At 41.2% G+C, this 17,061-nt stretch overlaps 1 protein-coding gene across 1 annotated transcript in view; it reads right to left on the bottom strand.

Moving 5' to 3' along the window:
• MYBPC1 (myosin binding protein C1) overlaps positions 1–17,061 on the bottom strand; it is a 184,812-nt gene that overhangs the window by 29,728 nt on the left and 138,023 nt on the right. The window contains exons 14-23 of the mRNA XM_077832526.1: positions 15,117–15,249; positions 13,529–13,653; positions 12,237–12,342; positions 9,851–10,017; positions 8,063–8,225; positions 6,551–6,657; positions 5,388–5,521; positions 3,871–4,030; positions 2,819–2,923; positions 1,961–2,149 (exon numbers count right to left, since the gene is read on the bottom strand). Of these exons, the coding sequence (XP_077688652.1) occupies positions 1,961–2,149; positions 2,819–2,923; positions 3,871–4,030; positions 5,388–5,521; positions 6,551–6,657; positions 8,063–8,225; positions 9,851–10,017; positions 12,237–12,342; positions 13,529–13,653; positions 15,117–15,249 (1,389 nt within the window). The remainder of the gene's footprint in view (positions 1–1,960; positions 2,150–2,818; positions 2,924–3,870; positions 4,031–5,387; positions 5,522–6,550; positions 6,658–8,062; positions 8,226–9,850; positions 10,018–12,236; positions 12,343–13,528; positions 13,654–15,116; positions 15,250–17,061) is intronic.

Below are 17,061 nucleotides of genomic sequence, written 5' to 3'. Positions count from 1 at the left end.
TAAAAATAAAGAAAACATTTGTATTAGCATTAAAGTGTGCACTTATGATATACAGCAAGCGGGAATCTTCTAATTGCTGCCCAAAGTGGCAAAACAGATTCTAGGGCATAGATACTGGAGAATTTAAGGCTTTATTTCTCACCTTTATGAAAGGTGTGTGTTTTATTCTGTCCCATTAGAAATTAAGAAACACCTGCTCAGTAAATAAAATACTGGCCCTCCAGTAACTGCTCCCAGAACTTCCATTTACCAGGCTCTTCAGCACTGATGTACATTTGGATAGATGAGAAGATCCTCAGACCACAGTATTGTTACTCTCAGAAGAGGAGAGGTCACTCTTTCCCTATGCTCCCTAGGACTATGAGTGTCCTCTGTAAAAGGCAGCAAAACCCTACTGACTGAGGCGGATTAAGATTTATTGGGATCCTGGGCACAAAGAACATTTGGGCCCCCCACACCCTGGGGGCTTAGGGGTGCTGGAACTGGGGGAGGGGGTCAAGGCCTTCCACTTTTAAAAGTGGGAGGGCTATGCCTGCCCACCTTTTAACATGGGCATAGTAGCATTGGGCAGGCACGAAGCAGTGCTGGAAGGGGCTGTGCTTCACGGCAGGGGAGCTGATAAGTTGATAAGTGCTCCTGCTATGATGCGCAGACCCTGCTAGTGGAGCCAGACTCTTCCCAGTGCAAGGCTGAGGTGGGCCTTAGCCCCCCCCTCTCCACAGGGCCTCCTCTTCCCCCTGGGCAGGGACAGGGACATGGACAGGGTCTGCTCTTGCCACGCTGGCCCCTACCCAGGGCAGGTGGAGGGTCTGAGGCTACCCACAGTGTCCTGGCTCCCTGGGCAGTTCTTACCACGGCCCAGCTCTGGCTTCTGGCCTGGCCAGGGGGTGGGCCCTTGGGGGGAAGTGAGGGAGCAGGGAGGAGCCACAGTTCCAGTGCCACTGGCCCCCCCATTTCTACAGAGGTTCCAGCATTCCTGCAAGGGCCCTCAAATTGGCTGGAGCCCCTGGGAATGGGCCCTGAGGGGCCCACCACTGCCTACTGACCTAGAGAATAAGGTACTGTGTGTACTACAGGGAAACTGTGTTTATCAGAATCATTTAAAAACATGTGTGTTTCCACAAAGGTGCCAGCATGGCTTTCTGGGACACTGTCCATCAGGTTTAACCAGGTTGGGGCTTACTAGGGTCCTGGTCCATGAATAGGGCTTTTAGGTGCTACGACATTACAGATAATACATAGTCGGGTATGCAAAACTATTTACAATGTGGTTAGTTTACCCTGGCTAAGAAAAGGTGTTGAAACCACGTTAGCCGTTCTGGGGAAAAGAAATGTGATTTCACTAACATGGTATGGTCAATGGAGCACAGGGCTGGAACCCAGGACCCCCTTAAGTCTGAATCCTAGCTCTGCTACCTAACTTACTGGATGATTTTGGCCAACTTAACTACTTTTCCCCAATTTTGCCATCTGTATAATGGAGTTGATACCAGTCAACTTACAATAGGTCGAGAGGATAATTTACTGTTTGCACAGGCTTTGGAAATGGCAAAGCACTACGCAAGTGCTAAGCATTATTACTAAAGGAATAAGTGTGAAAGAAACTCAGATCTCCATATGGAGTTCATAGCACATGACACTGAGCCACTCAACGTGAAAATATTGACGTTTGATTTTTGGCCAATTTTAAAGATTAATTTCCAGGGCTTGGTTGCTTCCAGAATGGGAGATTCTTATAAGGAATACACAGAGGGACCAAGACTGTCACTGATCCTATTCTCTCATGAATTCTGTCCACTGTATGCCACTCGTGTGCTCTTCTGCGTAAAACATCCCCTTGCTTCACAAAAAGAAGACATTACAAGCAGAAAGTTAGGACTGTTGGATGTGGCTCTTTAAAATTTTATACACAAGCCAATGTTTTAAATGTGCAGATACTTCTATATTCTGGTTTACTCACCCAAGGGAACAAAAGCCTTTGAGGGCATACTTGGTTTGGAAATTCCTACTGCATTAACAGCAAATACACGGACCTCATAAGCAACACCTTCAATCATCTTCTTTGGTTCAAATGTTGTTTCTTTACACAGGTCAAAATTCAGTCTCATCCACCTGGAACTTTGTTTCTTTTTCCTTTCAATGAAATATCCTATTGAATAAACATAATTATGTAAACTTAAATAAAGGACCAGCATTTGTACAATCAGATACAAAGCCAAAATGAATGCCATCTTTTTGGCTGGCCAGTACCCTTTTCTGGCTACCACTCTACATTCCTTTCTGATCCTTGGGGTTTTGCTAACAGTTGCAAGTTAGGCTTTCTCCTCCAATTGCAACCATTTTTAAACGTAATATTATAACATCACAGTATTTAGCCCACGGTGATTAAGAGCCCAGGTCTACCAGCTTCTGAGCACCCCTGATGTCCATTTATTGTTGTATATTGGAAGCTGCTCAGCTAGACATGGATCTGTTCCCTAAGTCTGCTAACTCACAAAAAGAACAAAGTTTCAGAGTTTGGTGGTTTATGATAATACGCAAATTACTCACCCAACTCAGCCCTGTCAAAATAGTGGTAATTTAATAACATTACAAGATGGTGAGGATAGTCTTCATGTCTCCAAGGATCTGTAACCCAGATATCCAAGAGAACACCTCTTATAGAGATTAACAGCCATATGATGCTTTTCCTGTGGATTTCCAAGAATTGAACTTTCCAGGACCAGAGGCTGAGCCATTTCAATTCAGGGTCCATTTCTTTGGAGTTCACTTCCCTTGACCATACTCTGATATCACCAAACAAAAGAAAGGCACTTACCTAAAAGAGGAGACCCGCCATCAGAGGCTGGAGGTTCCCAGTTCATAAAACACCAGTCTTCACCCACCTCAGTCACGTTTGGTGCAAGAGGAGGGTCAGGAACATCTGTTGCAAACACAATAAACATATCTTAATTAGAAGAAAATGAATCTTAAAAAGTTATTCTAAAATGAAGTAAAGGAGGACACAGAATACTGTAAAATAAACAAAATAAAAATAAAAATTCTTAAAGTGGAATCAGGCTTTTCCATGAGAGCGAGACTAAGAGCAGCTTTCAAAGACAGAATACATATGTCACAATAACCAAGTCTGGAGGTCAAGAAGGTGTAGTTACTGTGACTAGATACATGGCAGGAAGAAAACGTCAGAATATGCTGGAAATGAAATCCTGTCCTGAGCACTATAGGAATGTGGGCTTCAATGTTTAGCTCAGGCGGTCAAAAAGAGCTCCCACTTCGTGAACCCTTTTGACTAATTTGGAGCAAACCTCTTCATAGAGAGGAAGGATGATCTGGTGGCTAGGGTACTATGCTGTGGCTTCTGAGACTCCAGTTCAGTTCCCTCCTCTGCCACAGGCTTTGTGTGTGAACTTGGGTGAGTCACTTATTTCTCTGTGCCTCAGTTCCCTCTCTGTAAAATGGTGATAAAACCTCACAGGGGAGTTGTGAAGATAAATACAGCAAAGGTAGTGAGGTGTGTGCCAAAACGCTATGGAAATGGGAGCCACATAAGTACCTTAAACAGATCATGAGGGTAGACAGCCACTGGACATAAGGTACTTCAGATGTTTCTTTCACCCTACAGCTGATAAGTCTATCTATAAGGCTCCAAAAAGGGTCCCTCTAGAAGGATGGGATCTGGAATGCCAAACACTGGAGTGGGTCACAAAACAGAGGAGCCCTAGGGCACCATAAGAGATATGAAAGACTCATATGGGAAAAAGAAACTGATTCTAGGGGGGGATTTCTTTAACAAGTATTTATTGAAAGTGAAGTAGATATGATAAAATCTGCCAGTTTGGTGTTGTGGCCTAGTGCATGAGAATGACTTACCAACCACCTTGATGTTGATATTAGCTGTGTCTTCTCCAGCCTCATTCTTTAGCATTATTTTGTAGACACCTGAGTCATCCCTCTCAGCTATATCAATTACCAAACAGCTGCTATCCGGATAAGTTTCTGCCCGTATTCTGCCACCAGTCTCCGTGATCCACTAGGAATCAAAATAAGGGGAGGGGAAACGTAGCATTTTCTGACTTGAAAACCAGAATGAACAAAAATCAAAACTAAAGTACACTACAGTACATTTAAAGGAAAGAAATCTGCAAAACAACTACAGGAACCATCTTGAGTTTTAAATGTAAAGCTCAAAGTTTCAACCACTTACTATAAATAAAATGACAACACAAATAAGGGATGGGTCAATCATGACTGGATCCTTTCAGAGACTCTTAGCTTTGACAGTACCATTAAAATTTACTAAGGAATACATAAGGATTTGACCATGTGGTTCTTACAGAAGTCAATGAGAACCATATGTCCCTATCTCTGCATGCTGCATTGAAAATATGGAAAATATGATAAATTTGGCTTCTTGGAACTATGTGGCCAGAGACAGATCTATGTGAAGTTTTGCATTGCATCACCATAAGGAGTTTGCCTGGCTCGTTGTTTCACTACAAACTTGAAACTCCAATAGTTGTCAAGAGGGTCATTAACATTTGCAAACATGGGCTAAGTTATGGCTTTTTGTCAAAACCTTGCAGTTTTACATAAATTATGCAAAAACCAGGTATAGCATTAGTGGTTTGGACTGTTATGTTTAAATTTTCCGACTGCGTGAACCCCTGTGAAGCAGATGGCTTGAATCTGTGAACCAAAACCCATCAAAATAGAAACTGAAAGCATCAGAAGAGTAGGTTAATAAGGCAACTCACTTTAGAAATGCAATTCAAGTGCTATTTAAAATGTACTGAGTAGCTGCAGTTCAGCTAGTTTACAGGAAGAACAATTTCCTCAACTGCAGGAATTTATAGGCCTGTGTTATGCAAACTAGACAATCATAATGGTTCCTTTTAGCCTTTTCCAGGAATCTATGAGAAGAGCAGTCTACATTCCAATAATAGCACATCTGATATGTTTGGCTCAGTTCTCCAAAGGAGCATGGAGATTGGGTTTTTCTGTCCAACAGAAACATGCACTTCAGCAGAGGAGAGGATTGCGCAGGCTACTCTACGCTGTGTCCGATTCATCCCTGCCCTTTATATTGTATGTACAGCAAGACCATTTCATCCAGCTGCATGATTTTAGCTATCCAATCCTTGTTTCAAAATAACACCAAATGGAAAACAACAACAATCCATAAATATATATAAAGCTTACTCTTCTCCTTGGAATCAGAATTATGGATATACAATGTAGTTGAGCAAGTGTCTCCTCATTATTTTGCCAGGGTAAGGGCCATACAACTATTAAAACAGATTGACTCACTATGCTGAAAACTATTTTTGGTGAAAAAGGCCCTTCCCCAGACTACAGAAATACCCATATAGTAGCACCAGCTGTTATACCTTATCCCCTTTACTCCACATAACTTTTGGAGTCGGCTCTCCAGAGATTGGGATCTCCAGTCGTAGTTTGTTTCCTGCTACTACTGTCACCGTGTTATCGTCACCAAGACCTTCCAGGTGGAGCCTAGGAGGATCTGAAAATTCAGACATTGCCAAATTCATTATAGTCCTGCCACATTCAGAAGCACATTTGGGTAAGTACAATGACCTGGGCATAATTGTGCAATATAATGCAGAGAAACGTGGTCCAAAACACTCTAAGTTGGGTGCTTCCCTGATATTTTTAATATAGTTGAACCATCTTTTTTTTTGGGGGGGGGGTGGTGGGGGGGAAGACAACCAATCCTATTACCTTTCTTACACCACCCACCTCCAAACATTCTCCAAAGGCCCACAGCAAAGCCATTGATAGGTCACTGCCATTCTCTGTTGTTCTTAGCCTGTCTCCTCTCTCTCTGATACCTGTATTTTGTTATATATGGCTCTTGTAACATAACATTATATTAAAGATGTACAGTTTGACAAAGCCACCCCTAATATTCAATGGTTACTATTAATATTAGGATTCATAACCCAGCTAACAGGGCATTATTGAGGGGACAGTCACTGTGATGTTTTACTTTTCTTTGAAAAATTGGGTTCATTAACAAACCACGTATTTAACTGATTTAACATATCTTGGTGAATAAAATTAACGATAGATTGCTTAATGCACTTGGTATGTGGGGCAAAGTGCACCTGTACCACTATTCCTGTATCAAATCAGTTGACAAAACGTGTCAGAATTCAAATGGGATTGAAAGTCAAAACTTTGAAGAACATAACGCTGCATTCTGCTGTTGTAACGCACGCTACCTAGAGGCCCAGCAGCTAGTGTTTGAAGAAAACTCTTAAAACTTGCTTATTTTTAAACTTAGAAATTCAGCAGGGGAATCTTTCTTGTGGCTTCAATGGTCTTTGGATCAGGCCCTCAAATCATAACCAGATCATGATTTCTAACTATTTCCCTTGTATTTTGCCTAAGTAAAAACTCAGGTTTGCTAATGGGAGATTGCATTTGTGTTCTGAAGAATTTCTGACCAAAATCTTGGATCTCTCACACAGCACTCACTTTCCACAGGTCAAAGAAAACTTTATAAACTGTAGATGTGTCATGCACTTACCTATGACATGTACTCTGCATGGTATGTTAATTTTATAGGCATCTGGTACAAACATGTAATCACCTTCATCATCAACAATGGAGCTTCCTATAACCAACCTGTGGATTCTGTGAAAAATTAAAAAAGAAACCCATTTAAGTTATATTTTGTAGACTTTATGCAGATAAAAGGAAGAATTATTGTTACATCTCAAGTTATAAGTTCACCAGGTCTGCTCATTTGTGTCAGATTGCTGACTCTAAAAAAATCTTTGCTACTGTATGCTAAATAGTGTTTTAGCTGATTAAACTGTTGGTGATTAGAATTTGATTTTCTTGAGAAGGGCATCAAGGAAAGTAGGAATAGTTAGGGCTCTTAATGTTTTCCGTTTGATCATGGAAATGGAAAACTACAGGGAGTGTAATCTGTTTTACTCAGGTGTGTTGAGCCACTGCCTATAGGTTGCAATTAGATCTCTATGAGAAAATTTGATGCCCCTTTCCCAGGAACTAGGCCTTATTTTTGTTGGTCCTTCCTTGTGACTCTACTGTTTCTGTCCCTGGAACAGAGTGGCAGGGGAGTAAGCAAGGCACGCTGCTCTCTATCCTATGCCTGGGTGAACTCTCCAGAAATACACAGATATTTTTGGGCTCCTGTCTTCTGGTTCGGCTAAGCTATGCTCAGGGCAGGACCCAACTTGAGAGGTGCAGGAAAAGTGGCTTTATACCACCTTTATGGCTCCCGTACCCGAGCCCAGGGTGCCAGGGGCCACAGGTTAGAGCAACGGCAAGGCTATTCTACTGTATGCCAACAAAAGGGTCTATTATGCAGCTGGGATTTGTCCCAAGGTGCTCCTTACATTGGGGTGGTGGAAGAGTGAGTAGAGCCAACATGGTAGCATTATACCACCCAAGAATTCTCCTACACATGTGGAATTCCCAGATACCCGGTTTAGTGTGTTGGTGCAGGGCAAAGGAAAAGTATTGTGGTCGAGGATCTGGCTCTTAGTTTTTTTTAAAATGGAGAAAATAGTAAATGAATTCCATTCTGAACATTTGACTAATTCTCCAGAGATTTTAAATGCAAAGGGACCTGATAAATGCACATAACTTGTATTGGCAGAGATGTGAATTCTGTGCGCAATACATGGAAATGGAATAGAAACAGACAGTAAAACAGAAATCTTAAAATGGAATTTCTCTATCATTTCTAATAATTGTTTTAATAATTGTTTTAATCTTGCTACTTAATGTCCCACAAGGAGTGCAATACAGAAACTTCAGGCAAAATGCATCCCTTGAATGTAGGTACATCATGAAATATTCCATTATGGCTAATCAACAGTCTGAGTAAACTGACTGAAATAGAGAAGCAGCAGTGAAGATGGTAGCTGACAAATATTGCTCTTATTGTGAGGTCAAATATCTCTCAGGGGGTTGAATGGGAGGGGTGGAAAAATATCAATGGGGCAATTCACACTCTGGCATCGCCTGAGGTCAGTCACTATTACAATTCATGTTTCAGAATGCCTACCTTCCTTTGTGATATAACTTTACATGGTCACTAGCTGAAAGAAGTTGCCCATTTTTGTACCACTTCCCTTCTATGTTCTCAGATATCTCACACTTCAGGGTGATTTCTTTCCCAAGCCTCACCGTCTGGTCTGCTAGTGGCTGCATTATCTTCAGTGGTCTCACTTCAGAAAAGAGAACCATGGAAATTAGTGCTGATATTGTATAACCATTCATGATTTTATTTGGGAGCTGCTACTAGCAGCCATAATCTGAAAATCAGATAAGCGCCCCTATGATTATTAACCAAAAAACCCTCTCATGGCTAAATACTAGTAATATATACAAATCCGATATGCATTCTTTACTTAAGCTGTGAAACATTTAGCTTTTGATTGTTTCATGTAACAGTGACTGAAGTTCTTTAATTGTGTGTATTCTTGAAAAGTGCCATATTGACTGGGTGACGGTACAAGAGACATAATTCCTTCTCTGGTCCACAAAACAGGCAAGGAATGGGCAAACACTGTGCATGCTTTCCTTAACAACATGTCAATGAGGGACCACCTTCATAGGACAGATGGTACATCTCTTCCACTAGTAATTGTAGTGAGACCACAAATTTAAATTTATATATACCAGTGATCACTTATAAGATGGTAGTGGCTTTCTCTCACTTGCAACATGGACCAGATTCAGACTGGTGAACCAGAGATGAAAATTTGTGTATATTAATAATTTTCACAGCCAGCCATACTCCTGATAACTATTATCTTGACCTATTGAAATAGATTAACCAAAAATGGGACATGTTCGCAAACATTGCAGGACTTAATAGGTCTAGAAGAAAGAGAATGAACTCTGCTAAATTATATTCTGTCATAAACACACACACACTTACAAAATGATTAAAAGTATGTTACAATAATTTCCAACACTTGCCCTAAAGTAAAAAAGCAGTAAACTGCAAATGTGCATATGCTTGGCTAGAAAACGTATATTCTAGCCACTTTTAAAGATATATTGCCAAAACTCCAGTGTGGGAGGTTAATTGCATGTATTTCTACGTCGTATTTTCAATATTGTTTCTATTCTTTTTTCTGATGACAAGTCTAAGGGTTGGGGATTAGGGAACTAGTTCCTAGTAGCACTACTCATACTTACAGAGCTGGTTGGAAAAGGTTTATTCTCCCCATGGAAAATGTTGACCCTTCATAAAAAAACGCTGTTTTTTTTTTCTGGATTTGGGTGAAAAAAATTGCCTTTTGGTTTTCTAATGAAAAAGTTAAAAATGTTGAGAAAAGCAGACACTTTCTGTGAAAAATTTAAGTTTGTCAAAAACCCAATTTTGACTGAAATTTTTCAACCAGCCCTACTTAATTGTCTGTTAACCCCCATAATAGCCAAAGGAAAAGAATGCAATGCACTGATCCTGGAGATTAGCACTAGAAAAATCACTATGAGAAAAATCAGTTGGAATCACTGTCTATCATGATAAGCAATACTCATTGTATCGTTATGCTCCTCCTTGTGCCTGTTTTCAACTGTTGTCCGGTGTCTTATAATTAGATTGTAAGCACCTTGGGACAAGGACTGTCTTTTTGTTCGGTGTTTCTAAAACACACAGCACAATGGGGTCTTGGTCAATGACTAGGACTCCTACGCACTACGGTAATACAAATAATAAATAAATAAATATGTTGGTCAGGTTTCCCAGTAGACTCGTAGAAATAGGCAAATAGCAATAGTGTACTAGTTCTGTTACAGGAGTAAAATTTCAAGCACAAATAGGAAGATGTACAGTACTTACAATCAACTGCAAGCTTAGCAGCTGACTGCCCTCCCGTTGTCATCACTGAATAGGTTGCATTGTCTGCTTTTGTAGCTTCATCTATGATCAGAATGTGTTTTTTACCATCAACCTTAAGTCGGTATCGAGATCTAGGTTCATTGGTCAGCTCCACACCATTCTTAAACCTGATAGAGGATAATAAATATTACTTCCTTAATGAAATTTACCATTGCTAATACTATATCAAGCAAGTGCTACATGAATAAGTATCCTGAAGAGATTAAGAGAAGCTTTTGTAGAACATAGGGCAAGAGAAAAGATTTAAATGAACTAATTCATTAAAAAGAAAAGGAGTACTTGTGCACCTTAGAGACTAACAAATTTATTTGAGCATAAGCTTTCGTGGGTTACCGCCCACTTCATCGGATGCATGCAATGGAAAATACACTAGGATGATTTTATATACACAGAGAACATGAAACAGCAGATCGAGGGACGTGATCATTCCCCTCTATTCGACATTGGTGAGGCCTCATCTGGAGTACTGTGTCCAGTTTTGAGCCCCACACTACAAGAAGGATGTGGAAAAATTGGAGAGAGTCCAGCGAAGGGCAACAAAAATAATTAGGGGTCTGGAACACATGACTTATGAGGAGAGGCTGAGGGAACTGGGATTGTTTGTTCTACAGAAGAGAAGAATGAGGGGGGATTTGATAGCTGCTTTTAACTACCTGAAAGGTGGATCCAAAGAGGATGGATCTAGACTATTCTCAGTGATAGCAGATGACAGGACAAGGAGTAATGGTCTCAAGTTGCAGTGGGGGAGATTTAGGTTGGATATTAGGAAAAACTTTTTCACTAGGAGGGTGGTGAAACACTGGAATGTGTTACCTAGGGAGGTGGTGGAATCCCCTTCCTTAGAAGTTTTTAAGGTCAGGCTTGACAAAGCCCTGGCTGGGATGATTTAGTTGGGGACTGGTCCTGCTCTGGGCAGGGGGTTGGACTAGATGACCTCCAGAGGTCCCTTCCAACTCTGATATTCTATGATTCTATGAAACAATGGGTGTTAGCATACATGCTATAATGAGAGTAATCAGTTAAGGTGAGCTATTACCAGCAGGAGAGAGGGGGGAAAAAAACCAAAAAACCTTTTGTAGTGATAATCAAGATGGGCCATTTCCAGCAGTTGATAAGAACGTGTCTTTGTTGGGCCTGTCCTGTAGTAGGTGACTTCTGGGTACTCTTCTGGCTCTGTCAATCTGTTTCTTCACTTCAGCAGGTGAGTATTGTAGTTGTAAGAATGCTTGATAGAGATCTTGTAGGTGTTTGTCTCTGTCTGAGGGGTTGGAGCAAATGCGGTTGTATCATAGAGCTTGGCTGTAGACAATGGATCATGTGGTGTGGTCTGGATGAAAGCTGGAGGCATGTAGGTAGGAATAGCGGTCAGTAGGTTTCTGGTATAGGGTGGTGTTTATGTGACCATCACTTATTAGCACCATAGTGTCCAGGAAGTGGATCTCTTGTGTGGACTGGTCCAGGCTGAGGTTGATGGAGGGAGGGAAGTTGTTGAAATCATGGTGGAATTCCTCAATGGCTTCTTTTCCATGGGTCCAGATAATGAAGATGTCATCAGTGTAGCGCAACTAGAGTAGGGGCATTAGGGGACGAGAGCTGAGGAAGCGTTGTTCTAAGTCAGTCATAAAAATGTTGGCATACTGTGGGGCCACGCGGGTACCCATAGCAGTGCCGCTGATTTGAAGGTATACATTGTCCCCAAATGTGAAATAGTTATGGGTGAGGAAAAAGTCACAAAGTTCAGCCACCGGGTTTGCAGTGACATTATCGGGGATACTGTTCCTGACGGCTTGTAGTCCATCTTTGTGTGGAACGTTAGTGTAGAGGGCTTCTATATCCATAGTGGCTAGGATGGTGTTTTCAGGAAGATCACCGATGGACTGTAGTTTCCTCAGGAAGTCAGTGGTGTCTCAAAGATAGCGGGGAGTGCTGGTAGCGTAGGGCCTGAGGAGGGAGTCTACATAGCCAGACAATCCTGCTGTCAGGGTGCCAATGCCTGAGATGATGGGGCGTCCAGGATTTCCAGGTTTATGGATCTTGGGTAGCAGATAGAATACCCCTGTTTGGGGTTCTAGGGGTGTGTCTGTGTGGATTTGCTCTTGTGCTTTTTCAGGGAGTTTAATTATTATTATTAGTTTAATTCATTAAGGAATTCATTAAACTAAAAACATACTATTGCTGTCACAGTATTTTTAAAAACAATATTTTCTGATCTTTTCTAGTCACATTTCACATTATATACACAGAAGATTAAATGGTCCTTAAGACACTGCACTTTCCATTCTTGGAGAAAACAGCATCTACTCTGAGGTGGATGAAAGTGGTTTACCATTTCACATTTGCATCCTCTTCAGATACTTCACAGGATAATTCTACTCTTTCACCAACATAGGTATTCAGGTCTTCCAGGGCCTTGGTCACCACCACTGGGGGCTCTATGATGAGAAAAAAATATGGTTTTATGTTTCAGAAACAGAACTAAACAAAATAGAAAAAATGTATTGTAATAGTACAGAAAATAATTATATTTTAAAAATTCTAATGTCAATCATCTTCTTAAGATATTGGCTAAGACTTCGGCTTTTTTCTACTTGAAATCAGTAAGAAGATGGCCCATGTACAAATAGCAGGTATAGTTATTGCAAGATCTGGAGTCAGTTAAAAGAAAAACCTACCTCTTAATCCATTTTACAAACAGTGTGTTAACCTAAATGGATTAAGTGCAGATCCACATTCCTACTTTCCTAGAAGCCCTCCATCCCCCAGAGTACAATGTTCTCATCATACGCTGCGATGGAAATGGCATAGTATTGAATCTTCATAGGCTAGATGCATCCCTGCTTGTTAAAACTCAAGTCAACTTAATAAGCAAGAAAGAATACAACCCTTGTACTACATTAATTTAAAAGGACACAGACAACTATTTGATAGGGTTTTTAGTCACTATTGTTTTAAATAACTTTTTGATATATATGAAATGGCTTTTCTTTTCCTGTAATTTTTCTTCCTACAAACAGGAGTTTCCCTTCAATTTTCTAATGCAGCTTTAACCAAAAGGCTTGCCTTTTATTCAGTTCCCTGCTTGTGCACCATTAGCACCATCAGTGATTCCAATAAGAATGTTAACAGCACAAATGCAGGGAGACTTGGAGAGCCAGCCACCAATCCATGCTCTTGAGAGAAAGTAGAGTTTTCTCTTAAGGTCAGTGGCCTAAATCTACAGCTGGAAAGATTGGTTTGTGATGATTTTCAAAAGTTCAGTTGGCTTGAGTCTATTGAGTATCATCAAATCTCTGTGCTGCTAGGAAGGCTAACACTGTAGTCAGTGGATCCCCAAAGTAGGTTGCAATCTACAGAGGATCACAGCTTCACAAAACTTCTATGCGCTGAAGTTACCACTAAAACACTAAGAGGTGGAGGAAAGAAGAATCAGTAAGGTTGTCAAAGAGATAGAGAGAGATCGTAGGGGATGGGGAGGATAGGATATACCGACACACCCTGGGCCAGAGCCTCACCTGATGTAAATCACCATTGTTCCAATAGATTGAGCCATGCTGATTTACAACAGTTAAGGATCTGGCCTGCTGTATTAAAACTAAAAAGCAAGATGATGTACGCTACCTCTTACAAACAGTTCTGTGGAGCATTTCTCATCACCAGTCGTCACATGATAGCGGGCGTCATCTGCCATTGTGCAGTTATTGATGAACAAAATTCGCTGGTTACCTTTGTGCTCAAAAATGTACCTGTTTGAATTTGCACAGAGCAACCCAGAGTTAGAAAAACTTGGTCTCTTTTGTTCTCCTTTTAGCTACAAAACGTTCAAGGGATTATTGTGGGGGGAAAGCCTGTTTTGTGCATGGCTTTGGAGTGGGTGGCCTGACAGGTCTTCTCCAGCCTTAACAAGGATGGAGATGTGGTAGTAAATATCCAGTAGCAAGAAAAGCTATAGGCTTGTTTGGCACCTAACTCCTTTGGCTCATTTGAAAATCCCAGCCACAATTATTTGGAAAAATAATTGTAAACTGGCTCTTGAAGATAGCAGAACAAAGTGGGTATCTGAAGTCCTAGACCAGTAAAAGTAAAAATAACCAGTAACAGGAGCCTAGGCTTCATTCTGACACTCTTAACAGGTTTTTGAGGTACAATAACAGCTGAGGTGAAGAAGTTACCATTATTGGTAGGCCAGATGGCTCAGGGGAGTTGTAACAGGATATGGAGCATTTCACCTTTATGTCACTGGTTCAGATTTGCTTCACCTCAGTAATGACCAAAACTTATTAGCATTTGACAGAGGTTCTGCAGCCTGTGTGAAATGAGTTGGTGGTTTCAGTTCAGCATCTGCAGGATGGGTGTCCACAAATCAGCCTGTGGTGGAACCCTGAATTGGTCAAGGCAGATTAAGGGATTAAAGAAAAAACGCCTAGACTTTCTGCATGATGGCGGTCATTTAATACTGGGCCAAATCCTGCACCGGCTAATACTGAGAAGGGAAAGCTACTCACTGAGTCCTCTGTACAGGGGCCTTGCTGGTAAGGATGTTCTTGGCAGGCTAATACAAGCAGTGTACTGGGATTTTGAGTTGAGTACATTTTGCTGTTCCTGGGAGCAGGGTCACCTTGACCTTATCCCTTGATAGATAATAAGTGGTGCTGACCTTAGCATAAGCGATAATTGATTCAAGGAGCATTGGCCATACCTGCTCCCTCCCCTATCTTCCCAACCACCACTCCCCTAATTTATAGACTCCTCTCCACCCTCCCGGTGACATGACGCATGGTCTGGTATATAAAGCCAGCCATCTCTCCTTCAAGTCACGCTGCAGAACCGCTATAGAGTAATTCTGACCATACCATTTCCCAATCCCTTACAGATTAGAGGGCAGAGTATAGTTCAGTATGTTTTGTTGTGGGAATATATTTTACATTCCTCTCTATTCCTGGGGATGCAGAGAACACTCTATATTAATACTGAAGCATACTGTGGATTGTTCTTTGAACTGTAGTTCACTGGCACCTTTACAGCGTGCATATAACTTATATGTAGTTTGATTATGATAAACAGTCTGCAAAAGAAGTTGGTGTGAGCTTGGTCACCAAGATGGGTAAATCTACACAAAACAAATCCAGCGTTAAGGGAAGATGCAATGTGTTAGTTCAGCAAGAAAGTGTGTGGAATTTATTTGACGTGTTTAGTAAAAATCACTTACTTTGTACTTGGTCGTATTTCTTGGCCATTTTTATACCACTTGAGCTCTACCGTTGGATCTGCCAACTCCACCACAAACCTTACTTTACCTCCTTTATCCACCTGATATGCAGGATCCAGAATTTTGGAAAAAGCTGTTGCAGGGTGTATGAAAAGAAGAGGAGAAACAAATGAAAATTTGCATGTTATAAGGACATTGCATAATGCAAAACCCAACTGGGACTGATACAGTACATAACATGGAACCATTTATAATGAACTTAACTACGATGGAACTCTCTGTTGTTGTTGTTATTGCTACTTAGGCCAACCCTGAAGTCCTTACTTAGGTAAAATTCCCACTGAATTTCATGTTGTCAGAGTGAGCACTTTGTGGTTTGCCTAAGAGTGAATGAAAGTCCCAAATTGTTTCAACGGATTGGAATATGCAAACTGCAGTTCCTTTTATAGTGGAACTGTGCAAAGCATTATAAAAATACCTGAAACCAGGCAAAAGTAGTCCAGTTTCAAATTTCACTACAAGCTCAAAACTCTAATGAGGTTTGCCAAAGGATTCATTCAGGTTTGCAAATCTGCTTAAGCAAAACCTGGTCTGAGTTATAATTTTGGGCCAATTTGTGGCTTTGTATAAAAATCATATAAAATGTATGGTTTCACTTCATTTAAACATAAGGCTAGGTAAAGCCTAGAGGTTTCAAGAGAATTTCACTTTGGGTTTTTATTTATATTCAGGCGCAGAAGTGAGACTCAGAGGAACATGTCCCCAGTGGATTGAAAGTGAAGAAAATGTTCCCACAGATAAATTGTTCATAACTAATTTCAGTGTAGTCAGTCTCGGTGTGACAGCAATTGCAACCTCATGCAGTATCTTTGGGGGGAGCAGATTGTATTAAATTTATGTATCACTGTGGGTCAGGGATTATATGTATGATTGTGTTTCTACTCCAGGAGGGAGGGTTACCACAGCTCCTTCAGGAACTAGAACTGTGTGTGTATGTGGGAGGGGGTGAGTAAGGTAAATCACTCATGTTGTAAACACCTCCAGAAAGGTATCTTCCCTTGGGGAGGTTTACATATTCCAGTTCAAACTGAGTCTCTAGAGATTATGAAAACAAAGAAAACAAACATTTTGGCTTAAAAGCGGTGTGTTTAAGCTGACTCAGGACCTTCTTTTTAAGGGGGAAAAGGGGGCTTCTCCCTTGCAAAAGGATTGGAGAGACTTTGGCTTACTAGGGCCTCATAAAACTGACGGGTAACCTCTGATAAGCTTTTAGCATACGCATAGGAACTTCCATTGTTTTTTATGTTTTCTCTGTAATGCTTTTACCTTAAGAATAAATGTGCTTGCTTAGCAAGAGCTGTGTGGTAACTTGTAACTGTTTTCTATACATTGTTCATAGCCCACAGAGAGAAAAAACAATGCACAGGCACTGACTGTAAGGCAAACTGGCTTGCTGGGAATATCACAGAGTAAGGCAGGAAGTTGTGCAGCCTTAAAACCCCCTCTTAGAAGGGAGTGGCAGCAGGGTTCCTTCCCAGAGACAGGTGGCAGCTGAACACCTGAAACTTGACTGGGATCTCCTGGAGTGGACCATGGAGGTGGGGATACAGGTGCAGTTACCCTGAAACTGACACTCAGTTTATAGTGCAATTAGTGGGGGGTGAGAAGAAAGGTCTCTACAGATCTGCCAAAGCTAAAGATTTTCCCCAAGGTCTATAGGTTTTCAGACTCTCCTACAGGTCTGCAAGGAAAACCCCAGCAGCAGAAAAAACCTCATTGGTTAGGCAGCCTCTCCCCAGAGAGTGGGAGAATAGAAAAGGCAGCTAATCAGAGTTGCTGCAGGTGCTGAGGGACATCCTAGTCCTTCACCCCTTGGAGCAGTTTGTATTCCTTTCCCATTCTTCCTGCTAAAAGATTCAAATGTCCTTATGTGTAGCTGGGGTGA

The sequence above is a fragment of the Eretmochelys imbricata genome, chromosome 1 (genome assembly GCF_965152235.1).
Source record: "Eretmochelys imbricata isolate rEreImb1 chromosome 1, rEreImb1.hap1, whole genome shotgun sequence".
Lineage (NCBI taxonomy): Eukaryota > Metazoa > Chordata > Testudines > Cheloniidae > Eretmochelys > Eretmochelys imbricata.
This window is presented reverse-complemented; position numbering and strand designations above follow the sequence as displayed.